This window comes from Mustela putorius, unplaced genomic scaffold, assembly GCF_011764305.1.
Source record: "Mustela putorius furo isolate JIRA1106 unplaced genomic scaffold, ASM1176430v1.1 tig00000224_pilon_pilon_pilon, whole genome shotgun sequence".
NCBI lineage: Eukaryota > Metazoa > Chordata > Mammalia > Carnivora > Mustelidae > Mustela > Mustela putorius.
In genome coordinates this window covers 30,337,464-30,359,987 of record NW_025421321.1, presented here as the reverse complement: position 1 = coordinate 30,359,987, position 22,524 = coordinate 30,337,464, and the positions used below count along the sequence as shown (strand labels likewise).

At 40.7% G+C, this 22,524-nt stretch overlaps 1 protein-coding gene across 3 annotated transcripts in view; it reads left to right on the top strand.

Moving 5' to 3' along the window:
- The first annotated feature begins 1,614 nt into the window (after positions 1–1,614).
- The window catches only part of USP34 (ubiquitin specific peptidase 34), a 247,719-nt gene continuing 226,809 nt past the window's right edge, over positions 1,615–22,524 (top strand). The window contains exon 1 of one of the 3 annotated variants that reach the window (XM_045077883.1): positions 1,615–1,979. In XM_045077883.1, coding sequence (XP_044933818.1) covers positions 1,937–1,979 — 43 coding nt within the window. In that variant the 5' untranslated portion in view covers positions 1,615–1,936. The remainder of the gene's footprint in view (positions 1,980–22,524) is intronic. The other 2 variants (XM_045077882.1, XM_045077881.1) reach the window with 2 other exon arrangements.

The window sequence follows — 22,524 nt, the reverse complement described above, 5'->3', positions numbered from 1 at the left end:
TAAGGGTGAGGACTACTGAATTTGTCCCTTTATTAGTAATGGGCAATTCTTTCCAAAAGATCCACTCTGCAGATTTCTGCTCACATTTCACTGGCAAGGACTCAAACACAGGTTCAGCCCTACCATGACCGTTTTAAACCAGTAACAAGTATTCCTTGGGGGCTTTCCTTCCGGAGTTCCAAGTCTCTAAATGCCACCTGAAAAATAAAACAAAAATTGGGTTTGGAAAGCGTCCCTGTTGGCGGGGAAGAGGGGTGGGTGGGAATGGATGCTGGACGGCCAAGGATTCAAGTCAAGTCTGCAGAAATCCAAGTTTTATAGTAAACATGGGAAAGGAAGATGATGGCAGAATTCTCTCTACAGCTCCAAAGGATCACCTGCTCACCCGCTCATATAGAGCACTGGAGAACAGGTGGGCAGAAACTTCATACCATCAAACTGGAGCAGCAGAAAGGCAAAGAACACCGGCCCTGGGGTCCTAGCATGGGAAGATGCTGGGACGGGACCTCGATAAAACCTATAGAAGAATTACTACAGCGTCTGAAGAGCTGCTCCGGTTATAGTTCTAAGATTACGTACACTCCCTTTTGGACTATTCAGTCACATCTCTATAAAACGTACTGGATACAGGAATCAGTGAGGATATGAGGAAATATTTTCCTAATGCTAACTAGTTGTTAACCAACTTCAGCAGGGCGTCCCCTTTCCTTCACCTGTTCTTTGTTTTGTCCCTGTCTTAATACCCTGGCGATCTGATCTTCGCTGAGAAGCAGAGTAGCTATTTCAGGTGAAAAGTCCTAGACGGGCAATTGGTGCAGGGCCCTCTCGCGTAAATGCGAGGAGATGCCATGTGAACGCTCTTCACTCCGCCATTTCTAGTCACATCAAGGTGTCTTACTGCTGGAGGACGGATGAGTCTTAGAGTCGAGGGTAGCGATCAACACGCATGCAGGGTTACGCCGCCCGTGGGCTGTTCCCTTCTCACAAAGCCCCGCGGGGAGAGGACCGTGTGCCCCGACCTGGGCTGCAGCGTTGCTCAGGCCCGGCTCCCTTGTGCACCGTGCCTCCCTCATCCCCAAAACCCGAGAGCCGGGAGGGAGAAATCGACGCCAATCCTTCTTCGGGGGCCCGAAGGAAAAATGGCGAAGCGCAAGGGCGGGGAACAGGGCGGCGCGACTGACCCGGCACTCGCTAGGCCACCGTGGGCGACGCCGCGCAATCGCGGGCCGCTCGGTGTCTCCGCCATCTTCTCCTACTCACCCGGACTCCCCCCCGCAGCCACGCTCGCTTCGTGTTTCCCTTCCGGCCGCTGACAGAGATCCGGGCTGGGCGGGGTGGGCGAGCTCGCGGAGGGGGTGGACCGAGGGCGGGGAGGCCGGACGGAAGAGGAAAGGGAGGGCGGCGAGCCGGCCGCGGCGGGGTGTGGAGCGTGCGGCGTGTGTGCGGAGGGAGGGCGGGAGGCGAAGAGAGGGCGGGAGGCGGAGGAATGAGAGCGCGAGGCGTTTCTCGTCGGCCCCTTCGCTCGGGCGGAAAGAGCCGAGCGCAGCCCGAACGCTCTATTAAAATGGCGGCGGCGTCAGCGGTGGCCGCGGCGTCTGGTCGGTGAAGTGACTCTGCTGCTTCTCTCCCCACCCGCCCCCTCCCTCCCTTTCCCCTCCCCCCGTCCTTCCCCCCCTTCCCCGCCGCCGGCGCCTCCGCGCCCCTCCGGCCTGCGCACCTCCCCTCGCCCCCCTCCTCTCCCCCGCCCGCTCCGGGGACCGCCGGCCCCCTCCCCCATACTCCTGCTCTCCGCCCCGTCCCTGCCGCCGCCCGCCCTCGTCGCCTCCCCGCCCCGCCGGCCGGCCGGCCCCCTCCTCCGCCTCTCTCCCCTCCCCCCCGCCGGTCGGGATCAGTCAGAGCGATCCGAAGCGGGGGAGGGGGGGGCGGCGGCCGAACGATGTGCGAGAACTGCGCAGACCTGGTGGAGGTGTTAAATGAAAGTAAGTAGCCGCGGCGGCGGCCTGTGGGGGTGCACGGTTTGGGGACCCCGCGCAGCTCCCCGGGACTGCCGCGGCCTGTGGGAGGCGACGGCCGAGCCGGGCGGCGTGCGGGCCTAGCGCCCCGGGAAGGTGCGCGGTGGCGCGGCCGCCGAGGCGCCTCGGGCCCAGCCCGGCCCGGTTACCTGGGCGCCCGAGAGGGGGCCGTTCCGGAGCTCCGGCCAGGCCGGGCCTGGGCGGTCTTACCTCTCGGAAAGTTTCCTCATTACAGGTGTCAATTAACGAAGGCACTAATGAGCCTTCGCCTTTTTCGTCCTGCCGGGAAGGTGAAGGGAGGTGGGGTCCGAGGACGTAGCTCTCCTCCGCAGTCCGAACCCTTCGGCCCTCCGGCCGCCCTCTTTGATTTTCAGCGTGCTGCTGAGGAGGCCTCTTTTACCTGCTAATTTTCATTAAACTCCCTAGGAGGAGGTTGCTGGTTTTCCCCTCTCTTGGGGTTGTGTGGGTGTATTAAGCCTTTCTGCCAGTCCTGAAATAGCTGAAAATGAACTGTGGTAGTCATGATTAGAACCTTCATTCCTATTTTTTTTTTTTTTAAGTTAATGATGTTTTTTCTTAGCGTACCATTCGTCGTTTTAATGGTAAATTTTATTAAGGAGAGCACTGTACTACAGATACTATCCCGGGATAGTCATGGCCTGTCTCCTGGAAGGAAAGGCCTTATTCCGTATACTTCTGATTATTAACGACCGTACACTGATACATACACACACACACACACACACACACACATTTAAGGCAGATTCTTTTATTTCCGACTCTTGGAAGATAGTATTTGATCCTAGAGAAACAAGCTGTGTTGCAAGTTCACTACTTCTGGGCCCAAAGGCCTAGTTGGTTGAGGTGTATTAGATAAAAGGTTAATTTACAATAACTTGATTGTTGAGGAAATGATCATTTACAAACCGCTTATGTGGGTTTTGGATTTGTGTTCTATTATTTCCAAAAACTTCCAAACTATTTTCTAATATGATTCTTTAAGACAATGGATTTGTAAAGTGTATCCTCTTGTTTGCGTTTGAATTTTGATTATTTGTGTGTTTGAATTTTACTTCAATAACGCAAGGCAGTAATAAAAGTGGAATGGTTCTAGTTTACTTTGAACTGTGTGTTTACTTTCTGACAGGTGGAAGCAGGTTTTGCACATATTTAGACTGAACTTTCCCAAATTTCTGTTACTCTAAATTTTCCTAGAATTTTAGGGTTATTTGTATTCATTTTGAGATGCTTTTACTTTTGGTGCAGGTGGTTTATGATATGGTGATTATGTAGGTGAAGCCCTTCTACTTACTTTAGTAAACTGTTTTATATCTCGTATAAGTTGTGTGATTATGGTTTTATTAGGAAAAGCATATCTTTGCTTTTAATATAGGAAAAACTGGTTTAATAATTTGGAGTTTTAAGTTATTTTGAACTCAATTAGGAAAACTACCCTTAATATAGTATCTAAAGAAACTAAAGTTTGTTAATCTTTATTATCTCTTGAAAAGAGACATGAAAGTTCTTATTGAATTATTTGGGAAACCCCTAGAACTTTGTTTAGAAGCAGTAAAAAATGCAGTGGATTTATGGAAACTTAGAAACGCAGAGAATCTTGAAGTAGAATTGAGCTTTTATTACCTTTAATTGTATGCAGTTAGTGGAACCAGGTTCACAAAATGTGGCCCTGCAGACCCTCTAAGAAATTTGTCTTAATGAACAAATAAGGATTTCCGATTTGTTTATAAGCCAGTGGGCTCTAAAAATACTTAGGACAATTTCTTAATATTTCCTTTAAAGCTCAGTTTAAAAATTTGCTTTCTAAACACTAACCTCATAATGGTGCTTCCTTTTCTTTTTTTTTTTCTAAATTCAGCAATTTTATTGGTAGGTTATATCCGACTATTATAAGTTGTTTTTTTCCTCCCTCTACTTGTAAAATTGTTCTCTTTTATTTTTTTTCTGCAGTTCTTGTATCCCAAACAGAAGAGTTTAAGTCTCTAGAGAACAGAGGGTCTTACTTTATCTCATTATAGTAACGTTTATCCTTCCTGGGTAGAATCCTGATGGGTGGAATCCTGATGGCTGGAACTCGATAAAACCTGTTGAATTGAAGTAGGTTATGGATCTTTTAAAAAATCTTTCTCACAATAACTCTTAAGTCTATACCTTCATTCCCCCAGAGGTTGTGCAAAGATGAGCATCCACTCATCCTTGATTAGAAATTCAGAGTTAAAGTCCCCAAATAATGTGTTCAGAACTCATCTCTCAATATAACTCCCCATGAGATTTTAACCAAAAAAGGAAAAAAATTTACCAAAAACCTATTTCTTATCAAATTTACCAGCACTGGTGAAACTTAAAAGAAGTCTGCCTGGACACACTGGTGTAATGTGAAAATTTTGTGCTTTAAATGAAAGGGTAGACCTAATGCCGGTAGTACTGCTTTATATCTGATATGCGCAGAGGGTTTGATAATGGTAGGGACTTCAAATATTTATTTAAAAATCTGGCACACCATAATTTAGTTAAAATAAAAGTTGGTAACAAAAGATTATAAATAGCTTGTGTTTGTCATCAGTTTTTGGTGAGAGAATTAATATTACCATTTATACCTCTAGTCCTGCTGAGAATTTGAAGCTGTGAACTCTTACCATGGAAACATACAGGTATAAAAGCACACTTTTGCCTGTGGTTTAAGGACCCCACTGCAGCCTGTCCAAGGAGCCAGGCTAAGAACCACATAATAAGGACCCCCACATCCCCTTTTTAAATAGTCTTGACAGGTACCCTAAAACTTATATTTCTAAATAATGTTTGGCTTTAGTGTTAGAGTAACCAATCTCAAAATACTAACATTTAAGTTTCTCTTTTCCCTTCAGTGCTCTTTTTTTAATAAGGATCTTTTGAAAGCTTGGATTGTATTTAGTTAATTTGTTTACTGCAGTTTGTGGGTTTGCATTCAGTTTAGGAAATAATTTTAAGTTTATATTCCTGTGTTTATTCTGTTGAATTTGTATATTTGCAGCTTTTCTAGCTATTTTTGTGAACTAGTTTACTAAGTCCAATTCTGGGTGTTGATGAGAAGAGGTTGGAGGTGAAGTTGTGCTTTGGGCCATCATGGTAGCTATCTCAGTAGTAAATTGAGGTCATTATTTCCCTTGGTAAAGTCAGTTTCTCTGAGAGAATGAAAATGGTTTTAAATATAGATTTTGTTCTATGGGTGTGTTTAGTAAATTACAGTTTGCCAAATGTAGCATTTAAATTAGACAATTTATTTGTCCCTCCTCCTTATCTTTGAAGATGGGCAGGAGCAAGTATTGGTATCTAAATTTTAGAGCTAAAGAAATTAAATCTCAGAGAGGCTAAGTGGTTTGCCAGATAAAGGTCACCTGTCACTTGCTTAGTTAATCCTGTCTAAGCTTGAACTCAGGATACTGTGATAACAGTATTTGCAGAATAATTCTGTTTGCATTATTTTTCAAAGCAGAATACTTTATTGAGCAGCTTGTGTTGAGTACTTTATCAGCTCTTTGAGGTAGGTACTCTGTCACCCTTTTCAGATAAGAGAACCAAGATTTAGGGTTTATATAACTTGCTTAGAGTCACATGACTATATTTGGTAGAATCAGAATCTGAACAGGACTTAATCTCAGGTCAGGCTAAAAAGGCCATGCTCTTACAAGTTATGCTGTGCTGTGTAAACTTTATGATGATCTGTTTGAATGGAAGACATTATTGTGAGTATACTGTTTGACAGAATAAAATATTAGTATATTTTTATGTATTTTCACAATTTCAGGCATAATGCCATTAATTGTAGTAGGAATTTAAAAGCAGTGGTCCTTAAGTAGCTGAATGGAATCTAAGTATAGTTAGCAATGAGTCCTTTAATAAATTATGCATTTCTAGAGTTTTTAAGTATTATATATTACATATATAATTATATATATTATTATAAATATATAGGCACCAATTAATTAAATCATTAGTAACAGTATTTTTTGGTTGACCTGTAATGCTAAAATTTGAAGTGATTCATAAAATTGGAAATACGATTTTATAGCACAAAGCGCCAAATTATGAATTATTTACTTGGGGATCTAGTTAAGTATCACTTAACCAATTAGTATTTAAAGTAGTATGCATAATTTCAGTTTGTATGTTTTTATGGTATAACTTAGAGACTAGTACTTTATGGCATTGTCAGTGATAACTGTCAATGAACTTTAGCACAGTATTCATGAAACATGGTAACATTTCTTATATGTTTAATGATAGTGTCTATATATCTGATGTAAAAGTATTCCTAATGTGTAGATAGTGTGTATTAATAATTTTTATATTTTCAGAAAGAGTCAGAAACTTTCCAATAATGTCTTGACCAAGGTCAAAGCGAAACCTCACTAAAGGGGTGGAGCCGCCTCTTTACTTTATTTATTTCTTACTTATAAAGGTTGCATATGCTCATAGAGATACTAAGAATTATAGATCTAATCATCCAGTGATGATTCCTGTTGATTCTTTGAAATATTTGTGGTACACAATTATATTTCTAAGAATGAGATATATGTAGTTTAATATCTAACTTCACCTAATGTTTAATGTTACTAGTTTTTTTTTTTTTTTTAAGATTTTATTTATTTATTTGACAGAGAGTGATCACAAGTAGGCAAAGACGCAGGCAGAGAGAGAGAGAGGAGGAAGCAGGCTCCCTGCTGAGCAGAGAGCCCAATGCGGGACTCGATCCCCGGACTCTGAGATCATGACCCGAGCCGAAGGCAGCGGCTCAACCCACTGAGCCACCCAGGCGCCCTAATGTTACTAGTTTTGCCCAATGTTTTGTTTGCTCATTTTCCTTACTAACCTTTCTTGAAAATGTACTTTTTGTTTCTATTGTATTTCATTTTATACGAAATTTAATATTTTCATATTGTGTTTGTTTCCAATTCTTATGTTATAAATAAATCCACACATGAACATCCTGTATATAAATCTTTTAATTACATTACTGTTTTTTTAGATAGATTTCTAGAAGTTATCCCTGTGTCAGAAATATAAACATACTTTTGTTTGTATTGTTTACTTGCTGTTCAGAAAAGATACACTGATTTCCACTCTTTAAGTATTATCTGTACAATATGGGCACTTGTACTGAATATTATCCTTGAAAAGGTGTTATTTTGGCAAAAACTGTAATAGCCAGTTAATAGTAAGTTTAAACACACTTTTTTTGTTGTTTAAGATTTTATTTATTTGACAGAGACACACTGAGAGTGAGAATACAAGCAGGGGGAGTGGGAGAGGGAGAAACAGGCTTCCTGCTGAGTGGGGTACCCGATTGTGGGACTCAATCTGGGACCATGACCTGAGCATACGGCAGATGGTTAATGACTGAGCCACCCAGGCGCCCCTAAACGTTCATATTTTCATTGGCTATTTGCATTCTTTAATACATTGCCTGTGTTCTTTTTCAGCTTTTCAGGTTTTAATGTTTTGGGTAATTACCTTACAAGAGTTGCCCATTTATTAACTGTAGCAACTGTTGGTCATATTCACAGCATACATTTTTTTCCTGCCCCCTTCCTCTTTTAAAAAAAAAAATTTTTTTTATTACTTTATTTGACAGAGATCACAAGTAGCAGAGAGGAAGGCAGAGAGAGAGGAAGGGAAGCAGGTCCCCCTGCTGAGCAGAGGGCCCTATGCAGAGAGCCCAGGACTCTGGGATCATGACCTGGGCCTAAGGCAGAGGCTTTAACCCACTGAGGCATCAAGGAGCCCCCCCACCCCTTTTTTTAAAAAATGTGGTCTCTCTGCACCCATTGTGGGGCTCAAATTCACAACCCTGAGATCAAGAGTTGGATGCTGTGCTGACCAAACTAGCTAGGTGCCCCTTTCCTGTTTTTTTTTTTCTTTTTTGTTTTGTTTTGTTTTGTTTGTTTGTTTGTTTTCCCCCATTTGGGTGTTTTTAATTATAGGTCTTTAAAAAATGTTTCATATTGTGCAGCTTCTTCTGCAGTGTTGCCTGTCTAAAACACAGTATATGATTATCATATTATCTACTTAAACTGTCATAATCTTCAGTAGTTGAAGAATAAAATTCTAACTTCTTAACCTGACATATATCATAGCACAATTTGACCCAAACTACTTTTCCTAGCTTCAGATCTCACTTTTTTGGTGAGGCCTTCTTAAATCTTTCCCAACCTCTCCTAAAATAACTAATATCCTTTAGTTTATGATATATATGTACATTTTAGCCCTCCTTTTTCTTTTCTTTTTTTTAAATTAACACTTTCCTTGCTGTGTGAAGAACTCCTTAGACTCAGGGGCCATTGTTTTCTTTTTTTCCCAGCCCCTAATATAGTGCCTTACAGAGAATAGGTAAATATTTTAGTTAAGGAAAGATTTTTGTAAAAGAAGGATGTGATTGCCTAGTTAAATCAGTATCCTTGGGCCTATAGTCAATAATGACCTATATTTTTTAAAGTAAGCTCTGTACCCAGTGTGGGGCTTGAACTCAAAATTCTGTGAGCTTTGTGTCTGTGACATGAACTTTGACTGAATTACTTTTATTTAGGACTTTATATACCAGAAAAACAATTGGACTTTTTGCTCCTTATTGTGATTAACACCTGTTAATTTTTTTTTTCCCCTCAAATTCCATAGTAGGAGTTAAAACATTCTCCAAATATGTTAATTGACAGTTGATGTGGTGTGAACCTGGCTGCTTCTTTCACTTCCCTTACTGTAGTTGTTGAAGATTGGTTTCTCTTCCTGCTCTAGCTGTAACCTCTTCTAGAAAACTTAGGTTGCTTTTATCTGCTGAAAGAACCTACTTCTCTAGCCATTGCTGATTGGATTCTAGATAGACTCCTGACCTGATGGATTGGTGGGGCTGCTTTTGATCAGTCAAATTTCTCCTCTGTCAGAATGTTTGAAGGGAAGGGCCAAGTATCTGTGAGCTGCTGAAGGAGAGCGGGTGCTTTAGGAAGCTGGTGGGAGGGAGCAGAAACATTGAGGAAATAAAGGCAGTTGTTTGCAGAAGAGAATTGGGACAGATTTGTGGAAACTGTCGACATGAAAGCTCCGTGAAGATATGGAAGCCATGGTGGTTTTCTAGCACTGAAGTTAGAGCTCCTTTGGTGCTGTCTCCCATATATATACTGTTTGAGTTAATGTTCAAGCAAAAGAGTTCTGATTCAAGTAATGTGCCTTGACGAGCTTTCTTGTATTGGAGCATATACCTTGTGATTCATGAATAGGATAATAAAAAGCAGTAGATATGATATAACATAATCATCAGCTACAGCATACTTCAGCCAGAAACTGAGTACTTCATTATAATCTGTCTTAAATTCTTGGAACATGTTGGGCAAGTGTCATCTGTAGTGTTGGTGGCAGGAGAAAGCTTAACTCCTTTCGTTAATTATTTCTCTACCAGGATGTTTAGTCTTTTTCAAAAGAATGCAAGTAGCTTTGTTGTTTCTGGAAAAGAAACCTGCTTTCCCCTCCCTCTCCCCCAGGAAAATCAAATAATGTAGAAAAAAAAAAAGGAATATCTGAAACTGCTTATCAAAGAAATTGTCCTTGTTTTAAGAAAATGTCTCGTAAGTTGTTTTTGCTTTCCTTATATATAGCTTTCCTTATACACACTGTTCTTTTTATTTTTTTTTAATATTTTGAGAGGGAGAGTGAGACAGAGTGCACATGCATGAGCGGCATGGGGGGGTAGAGAGAGGAGAAGCAGATTTTGCTGCTGATCAGGGAGCCTGATGGGCTTGATCCCAGTATCCTGGGATCATGACCTTAGCCAAAGGCAGCTGGTTAACTGAGTGAGCCACCCAGGTGCCCCAAAAGCTAATTACATGTTATTCTGTATTTCTTTTTTTTTTTCTTTTTAAAAAAGATTTTATTTATTTGTCAGAGAGAGAGAGAGAGAGTGAGTACAGGAGACAGAATGGCAGGCAGAGGCAGAGGGAGAAGCAGGCTCCCTGCTGAGCAAGGAGCCTGATGTGGGACCCGATCCCAGGACGCTGGGATCATGACCCGAGCCGAAGGCAGCTGCTTAACCAACTGAGCCACCCAGGCGTCCCGGCATTTGGGTTTTTTAATTCTTTGTGTTATTGTCTGAATATTACCTGAACATGGTCTGTGAAGTCAGATTACTGAATAGCTCATACAGCACGTCTGGAAGGGAAGTTGACAGTTGTGCTAAAACTTAACAATAGAGCATCAGTATATAGGCTTCATAGTCTTAAAGTGTTTGACTCCTAGGTCTGTGGGACTATTCTAGCAATGTGCTGGTTCTGAACCACCATAAGACAAAATAGGAAAATAGGTATTTTTTATACTGGGTAATTTTGCTGCCAGACTCATGAACCATATTCTGATTACTGAAAGGCTCAGTACCTAATGATGAATGTAGAAGTATAAGAATATGAGCTCAGAATAAATTTAGACTTAAGAAAATGCTAAGACAGATAGGGATTTTGAAGTTGTGTTCAAAACTTCAAAACAAAAAAAAAGTAAAGAATATCATTAAGGGGATAGTGGGCTCACTTTGTAGAGTGGCATAATGGTGGTCAGCAGAAAGTTGTTCTGTTCTGATGGTACCTTGTTTCTATTTTCCCTTTTAACAGGAGTCCCCAAACCTGTAGGATAAATCATATATTAAGAGAGAATCTAATCTGTAGATTTGTGAGGAATAATGAGAGTTTTGTTAGTGGTGTTGAGTTAAAATCTCAAGGTCTGAGCATATTGCATCCAGTGAAGGTGATAGAGCTATGGTTGTATGTGATTGTGAAGCTTTAGCTAAGTTTCCTGGGGAGCAGAAATTGCCAAGTATTGTCTTGGGTTATTTTCCCCCCCTTATTTTGGGAAATAGAAGAGAAACTTCACTACTGTACAGTCACTTAGAGAGTGAAATGATGATAAAAAAATTGGCATGGCACAAAGTAACTTAAACAAATGTCATTTTTTTCCCTTTGCTTTAGAAACCAGTATGATAAAACATGGAAACACTACTATAGGTATGACCTTTTTGATTACATTCAGTGTGATTGAATCTGATGTCCTGATGGAGAAGATGAAATGTATTTTTGTTGTCGTTCTAGAGGGACTTGACTGGTGGCAAGCCACAGGGTCTTGTCCTTAATTCTTTCCTCTTCAGGATTTTCAGAAATGATCTCTGGTTTAAAAACTGGTCCTTGGAATGGAATTGTCCCTATTTGAAGGGAGTGAAGGAGACTTCAGTACCTCTTCCCTTTTTTTAAAATGAAAAGCTCATTTTGATCTGTTTTATAGATTGGAGTTCTGTGTAAGGTTTCTTTTGGGGAGAACAGGGTGAGCTGCTTGTGCCTGGGTTGCTTAGATTGTTAAGCATCTGCCGTGGGCCAGGACATGATCTTCTGATCCTGGGATCAAGTCCTGCATTGGGTTCCCTGGTCAGTGGGGAGTCTGCTTCTCCCTCTCCCTCAGCCTTTTCCTCCTTTGTTCTTTCTCTCTCTCTTTCTCAAGTGAATAAATAAAATCTTTAAAAAAGCTTGAAAACCATTAATGATAATACATGCTCAAAAGGCAACACAGGCTGAAACTCTTCCAAGTATTACATGTAATGTGTGCATATTATGGGAGGTGGTATTTCAGTGCTTGTGCAGTTAGAATACTGTGTTGAATTGTATATAACACACTGATGATAATTACTTCTGAAGGTATTTGAACATTGTGTAATTTCACATATGTTCATTGAACTTCAGAAACTCATGAGAAATGGAATTATTTAGCCAAGGCTATATAGCTATTAAGTAGCCAAGTTAGGATTAGAATTTAGTTTATACTTCTGCTGAGTGTACCTTTCACCAGTAAACTTGCTTGCAATTCTTTTGTTTTTTTTGAGAAGCTTCACTATGGGAGTTGGAAAATTCATGAAAAGCTGACAAAGGAACTATGGAGAGGTTAATTCTGGTTTAAGTGGATTAGGCAAGGTTTCAAGGAAGGTGGAAGATTGAATTGGGCCTTTAACTGCTTGGAATAGTTGTTGGGAATGAGGGGAGTGGAATGGCTTACCACAATTTGTGATGTAGCCACTGCTAACCTCATTTCCTTGCTTTGCTTCTCTCACAGATGTTATTTGCTGCAATGACGAGCCTTTATATATGCCTGGAATTTATCACCTTACTATGCCTTCAAGTCTCAACCTAAATGTTACTTTCTCAAGGAGGCCTTTCTTGAACATCCATTCTGAAGTATTTCTGGTTCTTTTTTTTTTTTTTTTTTTAAATTTAAGTTTATGCATACCCAGCACGCGGCTAAAACTCATGACCCCACGATCAAGAGTCGAACGCTCCTCTGGCTGAGCCAGCCACGTACCCCTGAAGTAGTTCTGATTCTTATCCTTTGTAGCATTTACCACAGTTTAGAGTTAGGTATTTACTTTTTGTTTACTTGTTTTATGTCTTTTCATTTTACAAGACTATAAATTCTGTGGTTGCAGTCATCTGTCATATTAACTAAGTTTCATAGTGCATGTACTAGTAATACTAGGATCAGTACTTGTTAAAATGTGTGAAAAATCTTAAGATCACTGTAGGTGGGTAATGGAACAGAAGACAAGGGTAGGCTGGATGTGGTGGGTTTTCCTGCTTTCTGAATCTACTTGGATATTTTATATACTGTCAATCCTTTTGTGACATTTTGCTTACCATCTTCACTCATAAAAGGGTACTTCACTGATAAAAAAAAAGAAACCCCAATTTTGTCAAAGGGTGTGTCTGTGTGTGTTTTAATTTGTGAATATCCCTTGATATTTACACCCATGTGTTAAAAATGGGAGATGGAGAATTACTTTTTTTTTTTTTTAAGATTTTATTTATTTATTTGACAGACAGAGATCACAAGTAGGCAGAGAGGCAGGCAGAGAGAGAGAGGAGGAAGCAGGCTCCCCGCTGAGCAGAGAGCCCGATGTGGGGCTCCATCCCAGGACATTGGGATCATGACCCAAGCCGAAGGCAGAGGCTTTAACCCACTGAGCCACCCAGGCACCCCGGGGAATTACTTTTTGAACCAGGTAGGATTCTGTTGCAAGGACCAGAAGGAAAAGAACAGCTCCTTTGGTGGAAAAGGGATTTTACCCCTTAAGTTATAATTAAGCATTTGAGGTTTTTGTTTTGTTTTGTTTTTTAAGATTTTATTTATTTATTTAACACAGAGAGAGAGATCACAAGCAGGGAGAGAGGCAGTCAGAGAGAGAGGGGAAAGTAGGCTCCCTGACGAGCAGAGAGCCCGATGCGCGGCTCAATCCCAGGACCCTGCGACCATAACCTGAGCCAAAGGCAGAAGCTTAACCCACTGAGCCACCCAGGCACCCCACTAAGTATTTGAGGTTTGTGCTGACTTTGGGTGTGGTCTACTCTTAATCCATGAATTCAGAACGTTATCAAGACTTCATTCCTTTTTGGCTTGTTCTCTGTACTTCTTGGTTTGACCTCAGTTTGGTCCTTCTCATGGGTAGCAGAAATAGCTACTTCATCATCTTTATACCACACTGTTTGTAAATCATGTTTGTACAACACAGAGGAAAAGAGAGAATCTTTGAAACCTGTATAAAGAACAGGGAAGCTTTTTCCAAAACCTCATGGCGAATGGCATTTTATATATATCATTGCCTTACATGTCATGGGATTTACTGCTGAAGTAGAGCTCAGAGTGGGTGGACTTCAGTTGCCTTAAACTAATCATAACCCAGTTCCTGAAACTGATTCCACCTAAACCTCAGCGCTAAAAAAAAATATTTCTCACAAAGAAATTTGGCATGTTGTGACCATGAAGAAGGTGAGATTGTTTCTGGGCAGCAAACACATGGATATCTAGTACATTATGTTACAGTGAAAACTTAATACTTTTTTGTGGGTTTATAACTTGAAATCAGGGATTGGTTCTCATCCACATTGACCTGTCTGTAATTTCTGAAAGTGATGACAGGTATATAGGTAACCAGTATATAGTTAGTTTGGTGAATTTTCATGTTTTCTGGACATTTGTACATGGATGTGGTATGTGACATTCCTTATTATTTTGGCCTGGAAAGCTTTGTTGAGCGAGGTGTCTGTGCACATCTAAAGTTCTCATGTTCATGGCATATTTCTGGATCTCTGAGTGCCCAGCAATTAGACTTGTTGAAGCCACTGCCGTGGATGCACTTGTGAATGTTGATGGTGTGTTCTAGACAGTCACTATCTTGTTGATGGCAGAATGGCCCTCCTCTCTGCTCTTTATGGGAGCCTTTCTGGTGGGCCCACATTGGAAAGTTGAAAACCATTTTTTTTTTTTGAAAACTATTTTTTAAAAAAACATATATTTATTTGGCAGAGATGACAGGCAGAGAGGCAGGCAGAGAGAGAGGGAAAGCAGGCTCCCTGCCGAGCAGAGAGCCTGATGCGGGGTTCGATCCCAGGACCCTACGATCATGACCTGAGCTGAAGGCAGAGGCTTTAACCCACTGAGCCACCCAGGCGCCCCTTGAAAACTCTTTCTTTTTTTTTCTTTTCTTTTTCTTTTTTTTTTAAAAGATTTTATTTATTTATTTGACAGAGAGAAATCACAAGTAGGCAGAGAGGTAGGCAGAGAGAGAGAGAGGAGGAAGCAGGCTCCCTGCAGAGCAGAGAGCCTGATGCGGGGCTCGATCCCAGGACCCTGAGATCATGACCTGAGCCGAAGGCAGCGGCTTAACCCACTGAGCCATCCAGGCGCCCCTGAAAACTCTTTCTTAATGTTCTATTTACCGAATACATTATTTTGTGTGTCTTTTACCTTCACTTTTTAAAAAAAAACTTCACTCTTTATTTAAATATTCAATATATTAAAAATTCATTAACGTTTAACATGTGTAAAGCATTTTGCTGGACACAGTGGTAGATAGAGAAATACATTTAGATGTATGTCTCCTCTTAAGGAAGGTTGGAGTCCAGTAAAGATGAGGCAGTAGAATGGTAGTTGAGAGATTGATGTTTGGAATCTGATAGACCTGAATTAAAATGCTATTCCTGTCATTTATTAGATCTCTGGCTTTGGTTAAGTTCCTTAACCTCTTAATTCCTTCTTCCTTACTTGGAAATGAGATGATATTTAATCCTCACAAAATCTCTATCAAGTGTAATTAAGGTAGTAAGATAATAAAATACATATAAACACTTCAAGTGCCAGTGTAAGATAAACTGTGTGTGTGAGAGAGAGAGGGAGATGGAGGGAGGGATGGAGGGAGGGAGGGAGAGGGAAAGTGGTAAATTCCGTAAGAACATAAAATAGCTGAAGTGCAGTGGGAGGAGTTTAGGTAAGATTGGAGAAAGCTTCATGGAAATTTGATAAAATTTTAGTTGTTCTCTGAGCAACTTTTTTTTAACTGATTAGATTTGGAAAAATGGTCATTTCAGTAAAGTTTAATAGAATAGTAAACATAGTATGACTTTCTTGAAACTTCACAAAGAATTGTCTCTGGTTTATTTTCTTGTATTCCTCAAGGACCTTACTCTTAAGCTATCTCTTTTCCTCCAGTGTCTTACGTTCTCCTGAAGCTTCTGAAATCTGGCTTCTGCTCTTGCTTAAAACTGTACTGTCAGGTCACCAGTGACCACTTTTTTTTTTATAATATCTATAGAAATTTCTATAATTTTCACATTGGCCGGTGCTTTCCCTGTTTCACTTACTTGGTGCTTACGGTTGTGATATATATGATCATCGTAGGAAGTTCTAAAAAAGATGCTGACAGGGGCGCCTGGGTGGCTCAGTGGTTTAAGCCTCTGTCTTTGGCTCAGGTCATGATTTGGGGGCTTGGGATCGAGCCCCACATTGGGCTCTCCAAACTACTTGGTTTCTGCTAGACTTTGGATATTGAGGATTATTGTGTTATTTGTATGGACATAATTGGTTCCTGAATTACAATAGTGAATGGTCTGTTATTTAGAAAGGATTTTCTCACTCTGAGATCAGATACTCGATTAAATTTTTTCTAGCTTTAATGGATTTATTAAATTTTTAATGTCTAGAATTTATTTTGGTCTAAGTTATGAAGTGGGATCTAACATTAGCTTTTCCAAACTGTTACTCATTGGTCTTCGCATCTTTTGCCCAGTGATTTGAAATGCCACCTTTGTTTATTTATTTATTTTTAAGGGTTTATTTATTTTAGAGAGAGAGAGCGTGAGAGCAAGAGTGTGGGTGAATGGGGTGGGGAGGTGGGGTGGAGGGGGCAGAGGGAGAGAGAGAATCTCCAGCAGATTCCCCCATTGAACATGGTGCTTGTTGCAGGGTAGATCTCATGACCCTGGATATTAAGGGTTGGCCATTTAACTTAATGAGCCACGCAGGTGCCCCAACCGTACATATTTATTCACTGTATTCACAGAGTTATGCAACCATCATCGCAGTCAATTTTAGAATACTTTCATTACCTCAAAAAGAATCTCCATACCCTTCAACTGTCATTCAAAATCCTCCATCCTCCCACCCTTAAGCAAGTCTGTTTTCTCTATGTATTTGCCTATTTTGAACATTTCATAGAAATGGAATTATATTGTCTTTTGTGACTGATTTCTTTCACTTAGCACATTTTTTTTAAAAGATTTTATTTATTTGACAGAGATCACAAGTAGGCAGAGAGGGGGAAGCAGGCTCCCTGCCGAGCAGAGAGCCTGATGTGGGGCTCGATCCCAGGACCCCAGTATCATGACCCGAGCTGAAGGCAGAGGCTTTAAACCACTGAGCCACCCAGGTGCCCATCACTTAGTACATTTTTAAGATTCATCCATGCTGGAGCATGAATCAGTACTTCATTATTTTTATGGCTGAATACTATTTCATTGTATGGTTACAACATATTTTGTTTTGCCATTCATCAGTTAATCAATATTTAGGTTCTTTTTGATATTGTGAATAATGCTTCTGTGAACATTTGTGTAAAAAGTTTTTCTGTTGGGGGAGCCAACTGGGATTGAGCCCTGAATCCGGCTCCCTGCTCAGCAGGGAGCCTGCTTCCCCACTCTCTGCCTGCCTACTTGTGATCTCTGTCAAATAAATAAATAAAATCTTAAAAAAAAAAAAAAGTTTTTCTGTTGACTTAGTTTTCATTTCTCTTAGGTCTGTATTGTGGAGTGGTATCATTAGATCAGCTAATCACTGCATTTAACTTTATCAAAAACTGCCAGATTGTTGTCCAAAAGTACTGCACCATTTTATATTCCCCTCACCATTGTAAAGGTTCTAGTTTCTCCACATCCTCACCAGTACTGGTTTGTTTGTTTTCAAATCAATATTTGTTCCTTTGGTGATTTTTTTTTTTTTTTTTTTAATGGATGGGAATACAGAGGCAAACATTTGGTTATTTTGAATATTCTAGCCTTCCTACTGGTTTAAGTGCTATCTCATTGTAGTTTTATTTCTTTTGAGGAAATGACCCTTCAGATCCTTTGCTTAATTTGACAGAGAGAGAAAAATCACAAGCAGGCAGAGAGGCAGGCAGAGAGAGAGAGGTGGGAAGCAGGCTCCCCACTGAGCAGAGAGCCTGATGTGGGGCTCGATCCCAGGACTCTGGGATCATGACCTGAGCCGAAGGCAGCGGCTTAACCCACTGAGCCACCCAGGCACCCCCTTTGCTTACTTTTTAATTGTTATTTGTCTTTTTATTATTTGTATGAGTTTTTAATATATTCTAGACAGAAGTCCCTTATTAGATAGAACTTGCAAATATTTTCACCCATATTGTGAATTATCTTCAGTTTCTCGATAGTGTCTTTTGAAGCACCTTTTTGTTGTTGTTGTTGTTGTTGTTAAGATTCATGTATTTGAGAAACAGGGCAGTCGGGGGAAGGGCAGAGGAAGAGGGAGAAAAGAATCTTGGGCAGACTCCCCACTGAGTGTGGAGCCTGACATTGGGTGACCCTGAGGTCAGGACCTGAGCCGAAATCAAGAGTCAGTTGCTCAACTAACTGTGCCACCCAGGCGCCCATGAAACACAAAAGAGCCCTTGCCATGGATTTTATTTATTTCACAGCACAAGCAGTGGGGGTAGGAGTGGAAAGGGAGAAGCTTGCTCCCTGTTGAGCAGGGAGCCTGATGTGGGACTCAATCCCAGGACCCTGAGATCATGATCTGAGCGGAAGACAGACATTTAGCCAGGCTGAGCCACCAGAGATCCTTGTACAAAAATGTTTAATAATGATGTTCAATTTATCTATCTTTTCTGTTGCTTGGACTTTGGTGTCCTGTTGATTGCCAGAATCCATTGCTAAATCCCAAATCACAAGGCCTTACCCTGTTTTCTTCTAAGAGTTTTATAGTTTTGGTTCTTATATTTAGGCCTTTGCGTCAAATTTTTTGTACATAGTGTGAGGTAAGGTTCAGCCTCATTCTTTTGTATGAGGCTGTCCAGTTGTTGTAACAGCCATGGTAGAAAAGATACTCTCCACTGACTGGTCTTGGCACCTTTGCTGAAAATCATGGACCACAGATACATAGATTTATTTCTCCATGTAATTAACTCTCAAATCTGTTTTACTTGCTCTTCTTCTTTTCTTTTCTTTCTTTCTTTTTTTTTTTTTTTAAGATTTTATTTATTTATTTGACAGACATAGATCACAAGTAGGCAGAGAGGCCAGCAGAGAGAGAGAGAGAAGCAGGCTCACCGCTGAGCAGGGAGCCTGATGAGGGCCTCGATCCCAGGATCCTGGAATCATGACCTGAGCCGAAGGCAGAGGCTTTAACCCACTGAGCCACCCAGGTGCCTCTGCTTGCTTCTTTTCAGTCAGGATGTCTTTTATTTCATATACCCTTTTATTCAAACTTTACTTTCATTTGGCTCCATCAGTGGTTCTCAAGAGTATGATCTCGGGATCCTTGAGGGTCTCAGGGAGGGTTTGGGGGGGGGTCTGAGAGATAAGACATTACTTGCCTTTTGGTTGATACTTTCACTGATAGCCACATTGCAGGAAATAAGGCTGTGGTGATATAGAAACGGTTGGAGTTAGGAGCGGATGGCCAAGAAAAAATTCTTGAGATATCTTTGGTGCAAAAAGCTGATTTTATTAAAGCATGAAGACAGGATCCATGAGCAGAAATAGCTGTACTGGGGTCACGAGGAGTGACTGATTATATGCTTTCAAGTTCTGAGGGGGTTAGGGATAGTGTTAAGTCTCTAAGGAATTTTGGAATCAAGGTTTCCAGGACCTTGAGAGGGCTAGCTATTGTTAGGAAAAGGTCACTTTATTTTTTATTTATTTTTAAAAATGATTTTACTTATTTGAGAGAGACAGTGAGCAGAAGAGAACACAAGCATGGGGAGTGAGAGAGGGAGAAGCAGGCTTCCTGCGGAGCAGAGAGCCGAATGTGGGTCTCAATCCCAGGACCCTGGGATCATGACTTGAACCAAAGGCAGACGCTTAATGACTGAGCTACCCAGGCACCCCAGGAAAAGGTCATTTCTTACTGTCTAATGAAACCTTAGTCATGAGACCCTGTAGGTGTATCTCGGTGGGTTCTTGGGGGATGATTGTCAACCTGTATCTTACGGGGTAGAGAGAAAAGAAGTTTCCAAAGGAATTTTTGTATGTTAAAACTTACAGGATTGGGGGTAGGGGAGAGGGTGAGGTATTGGGATAGTCTTAAGCTAAGATTGCCTTTTGCCCCTAGCAAAGTGTTAACATGGAAGCAGCTGAGTTCCTTGAGGAAAGGAATGTTACTCTGCCTGTTTCAAGGAGTTGTCAATGGGTTATGAGTAGTAAGGAAATTTAATTTTTCTTTTGCCTTTGCTTCCCACATTAGTGGTATATAAGTAGTTAATCTTCACTGCCAAGCACTTGCTGTCTGACAAGTGACGTCCTTGATGAAGCAATGATAATTAATTTTATTAAATCTCAACACTTGTGTATGCTTCATATATGCTGTGATGAAATGAGAAGTACATATAAAGCTTTTCTCCTACATACTGCAGTGTAAGATGGTTGTCTTAAGGAAGTGCGATCATATGATTGAGTTTTAAGCCGAACAAGCTGCTTTTCTCATGAAACAAAACAATTTTTATTTGCAAGAATGACTCAAAGGTTATCCAAATTTGGGTATTTGGCAGACATTTTCTGGAATGAATGAAGCAAGCATGTCATTTCAAAAAAGACAGTGTTAGTTGCCAGAGATAAAATTGAGCTTTCAAGAAAAAATTAGAATTTTGGAAAAATTGTACCTGTTGCTGTGAGTTTGACAGCTGCCTAGTAGAGTTTTATGAGATTGAGGAGAATATTAATGATATAATTTTTTGATATTCTGTAATGAAACATGTCCACATTGGAAAGATCTGTGTAACTTACTGATCCAGTATTTTCTATAACATCATTGCATGATGTTACAAACACATTTATGGGCTAAAGTTCTATTCAGGGAGTGAGATCGATTGATGGATTTTTTTTTTTTAAGATTTTATTTATTTATTTGACAGAGAGAGGTCACAGGTAAGCAGAGGAAGGCAGAAAAAGGAGGAAGTAGGCTCCCCACTGAGCAGAGAGCCCGATGTGGGGCTCGATCCCAGGACCCTGAGACCATGACCTGAGCCGAAGGCAGAGGCTTGACCCATTGAGCCATCCAGGTGCCCCATGATTGATGGATTTTAATGTAACAGAGTACTGATAATGGTTTTAGATTTCATATTGCAACTTAATCTTTAAGAAATTAACAGTCATTGAGTTTTGGTGTATTATTGAAGAAGACTATCTAAAATTATCTGATAGAGCTATTTAAATACTTCCTTTTCCATATTCATATATTTTAAGGATGGACCTCATATACTTCACTAAAAAGAGTATGTGGCAAGAGAGAGAAGGCAGAAGCAGTTAATGAGAATCCAATTGCTTTTCTATTAAGCCAAACCCTAAAGAGATTTTTAAAAATTGAGAAACTGTGACTCAAGCCTGATTTTTTTTTTTAACAGAAAACAGGCAATGAATTTGTTAATTAAAAAAAAATTTTTTTTAATGATTTTATTTATTTGACAGAGACAGAGGGAACACAAGCAGGAAGAGTGGGAGAGGGAGAAGCAGGCTTCCCAGCGGAGCAGGGTGCCCAAGGTGGGGCTTGATCCCAGGACACCTGAACTGAAGGCAGTCACCCAGTGACTGAGCCACCCAGGTGCCCTGAGTTTATTTTTCATTTATTTATTTATTTTATTTATTATTATTTTTTAAAAGATTTTATTTATTTATTTGACAGACAGAGATCACAAGTAGGCATAGAGGCAGGCAGAGAGGGAGAGAGGAGGAAGCAGGCTTGCTGCGAGCAGAGAGCCCGATGCGGGGCTTGATCCCAGGACCCTGAGATCATGATCTGGGCAGAAGGCAGAGGCTTTAAACCTCTGAGCCACCCAGGCGCCCCAATTTATTTATTTTTTAAGAAAGATTTTATTTATTTCTTTGACAGAGATCACAAGCAGACAGAGAGGGCAGGCAGAAAGAGAGGGGGAAACAGACTCCCTGCTGAGCAGAGAGCTTGATACGGGGCTCAATCCCAGGACCCTGGGATCAAGACCTGAGCTGAAGGCAGGGGCTTAACCCACTGAGCCACCCAGGCGCTCCTGCCCTGAGTTTATTGTTTATAAACTAACACAATAAATATGGAAAGAAATAAAGTATAAATATAAGCTCTCTGAACATGTAAAGGAATGCTAAAAACAAAAAGTTGGCGAACTGCTGGGGTCCTGTTAAAATTTTCTTCTTTACTCTGGTTTATATTATTCTAATCCTTTAAGTGTGGATATTACCTAGGGTTTAGGCTTTTGCTGTGTATTTTATAAAGAAGTTGAAGTAAGAATTCGGTATACTACCATGATTGTATCATCTTTTAGACAACTTTGAGTATATTTCTAACCCTGAGCAACTTTCAAAGCATTAGTCTTATATTCTTAATTTCATGCTAGACATTTTCTTTTTAAAGATTCTATTTATTTATTTGACAGAGAGATCACAAGCAGGCAGAGCAGAAGGCAGAGAGAGGGGGAAGCAGGCTCCCCACCGAGTAGAGAGCCTGATATGGGGCTCAATCCCAGGACCCTGAGATCATGACCTGAGCCGAAGGCAGAGGCTTAACCCACTGAGCCACCTAGGTGCCCCATTCTATTTAAGTATGTTCCTATCTCAGATTTCAACAGAAGTGAAACTGAATCCTTCATCTTGCTCTGTTTATCATGTTTGCTTCTTTCCCAGAACCTTTCTTAATTATATGAATTTCTCACACTACAATCTGTTTTAGTATTTCTAGTACTTTCCAGACTTTAGTGTCTCTGGAAATTTAATGTGCATATGAGTCACCTGAAGATTTTCTTTAAAATTCAGATTGCAACTCTTAACGGTCTGGAGTTTTGCCTGAAATTCTTCATTCTAACAAACTTCCAGATGATGCTGATGCTGTTGGTCCTTGGAACCCCTTTGAGTAGCAAGGCCATAGAATACTTTTAATTTCATTTATTCCACTCTTATTTTTT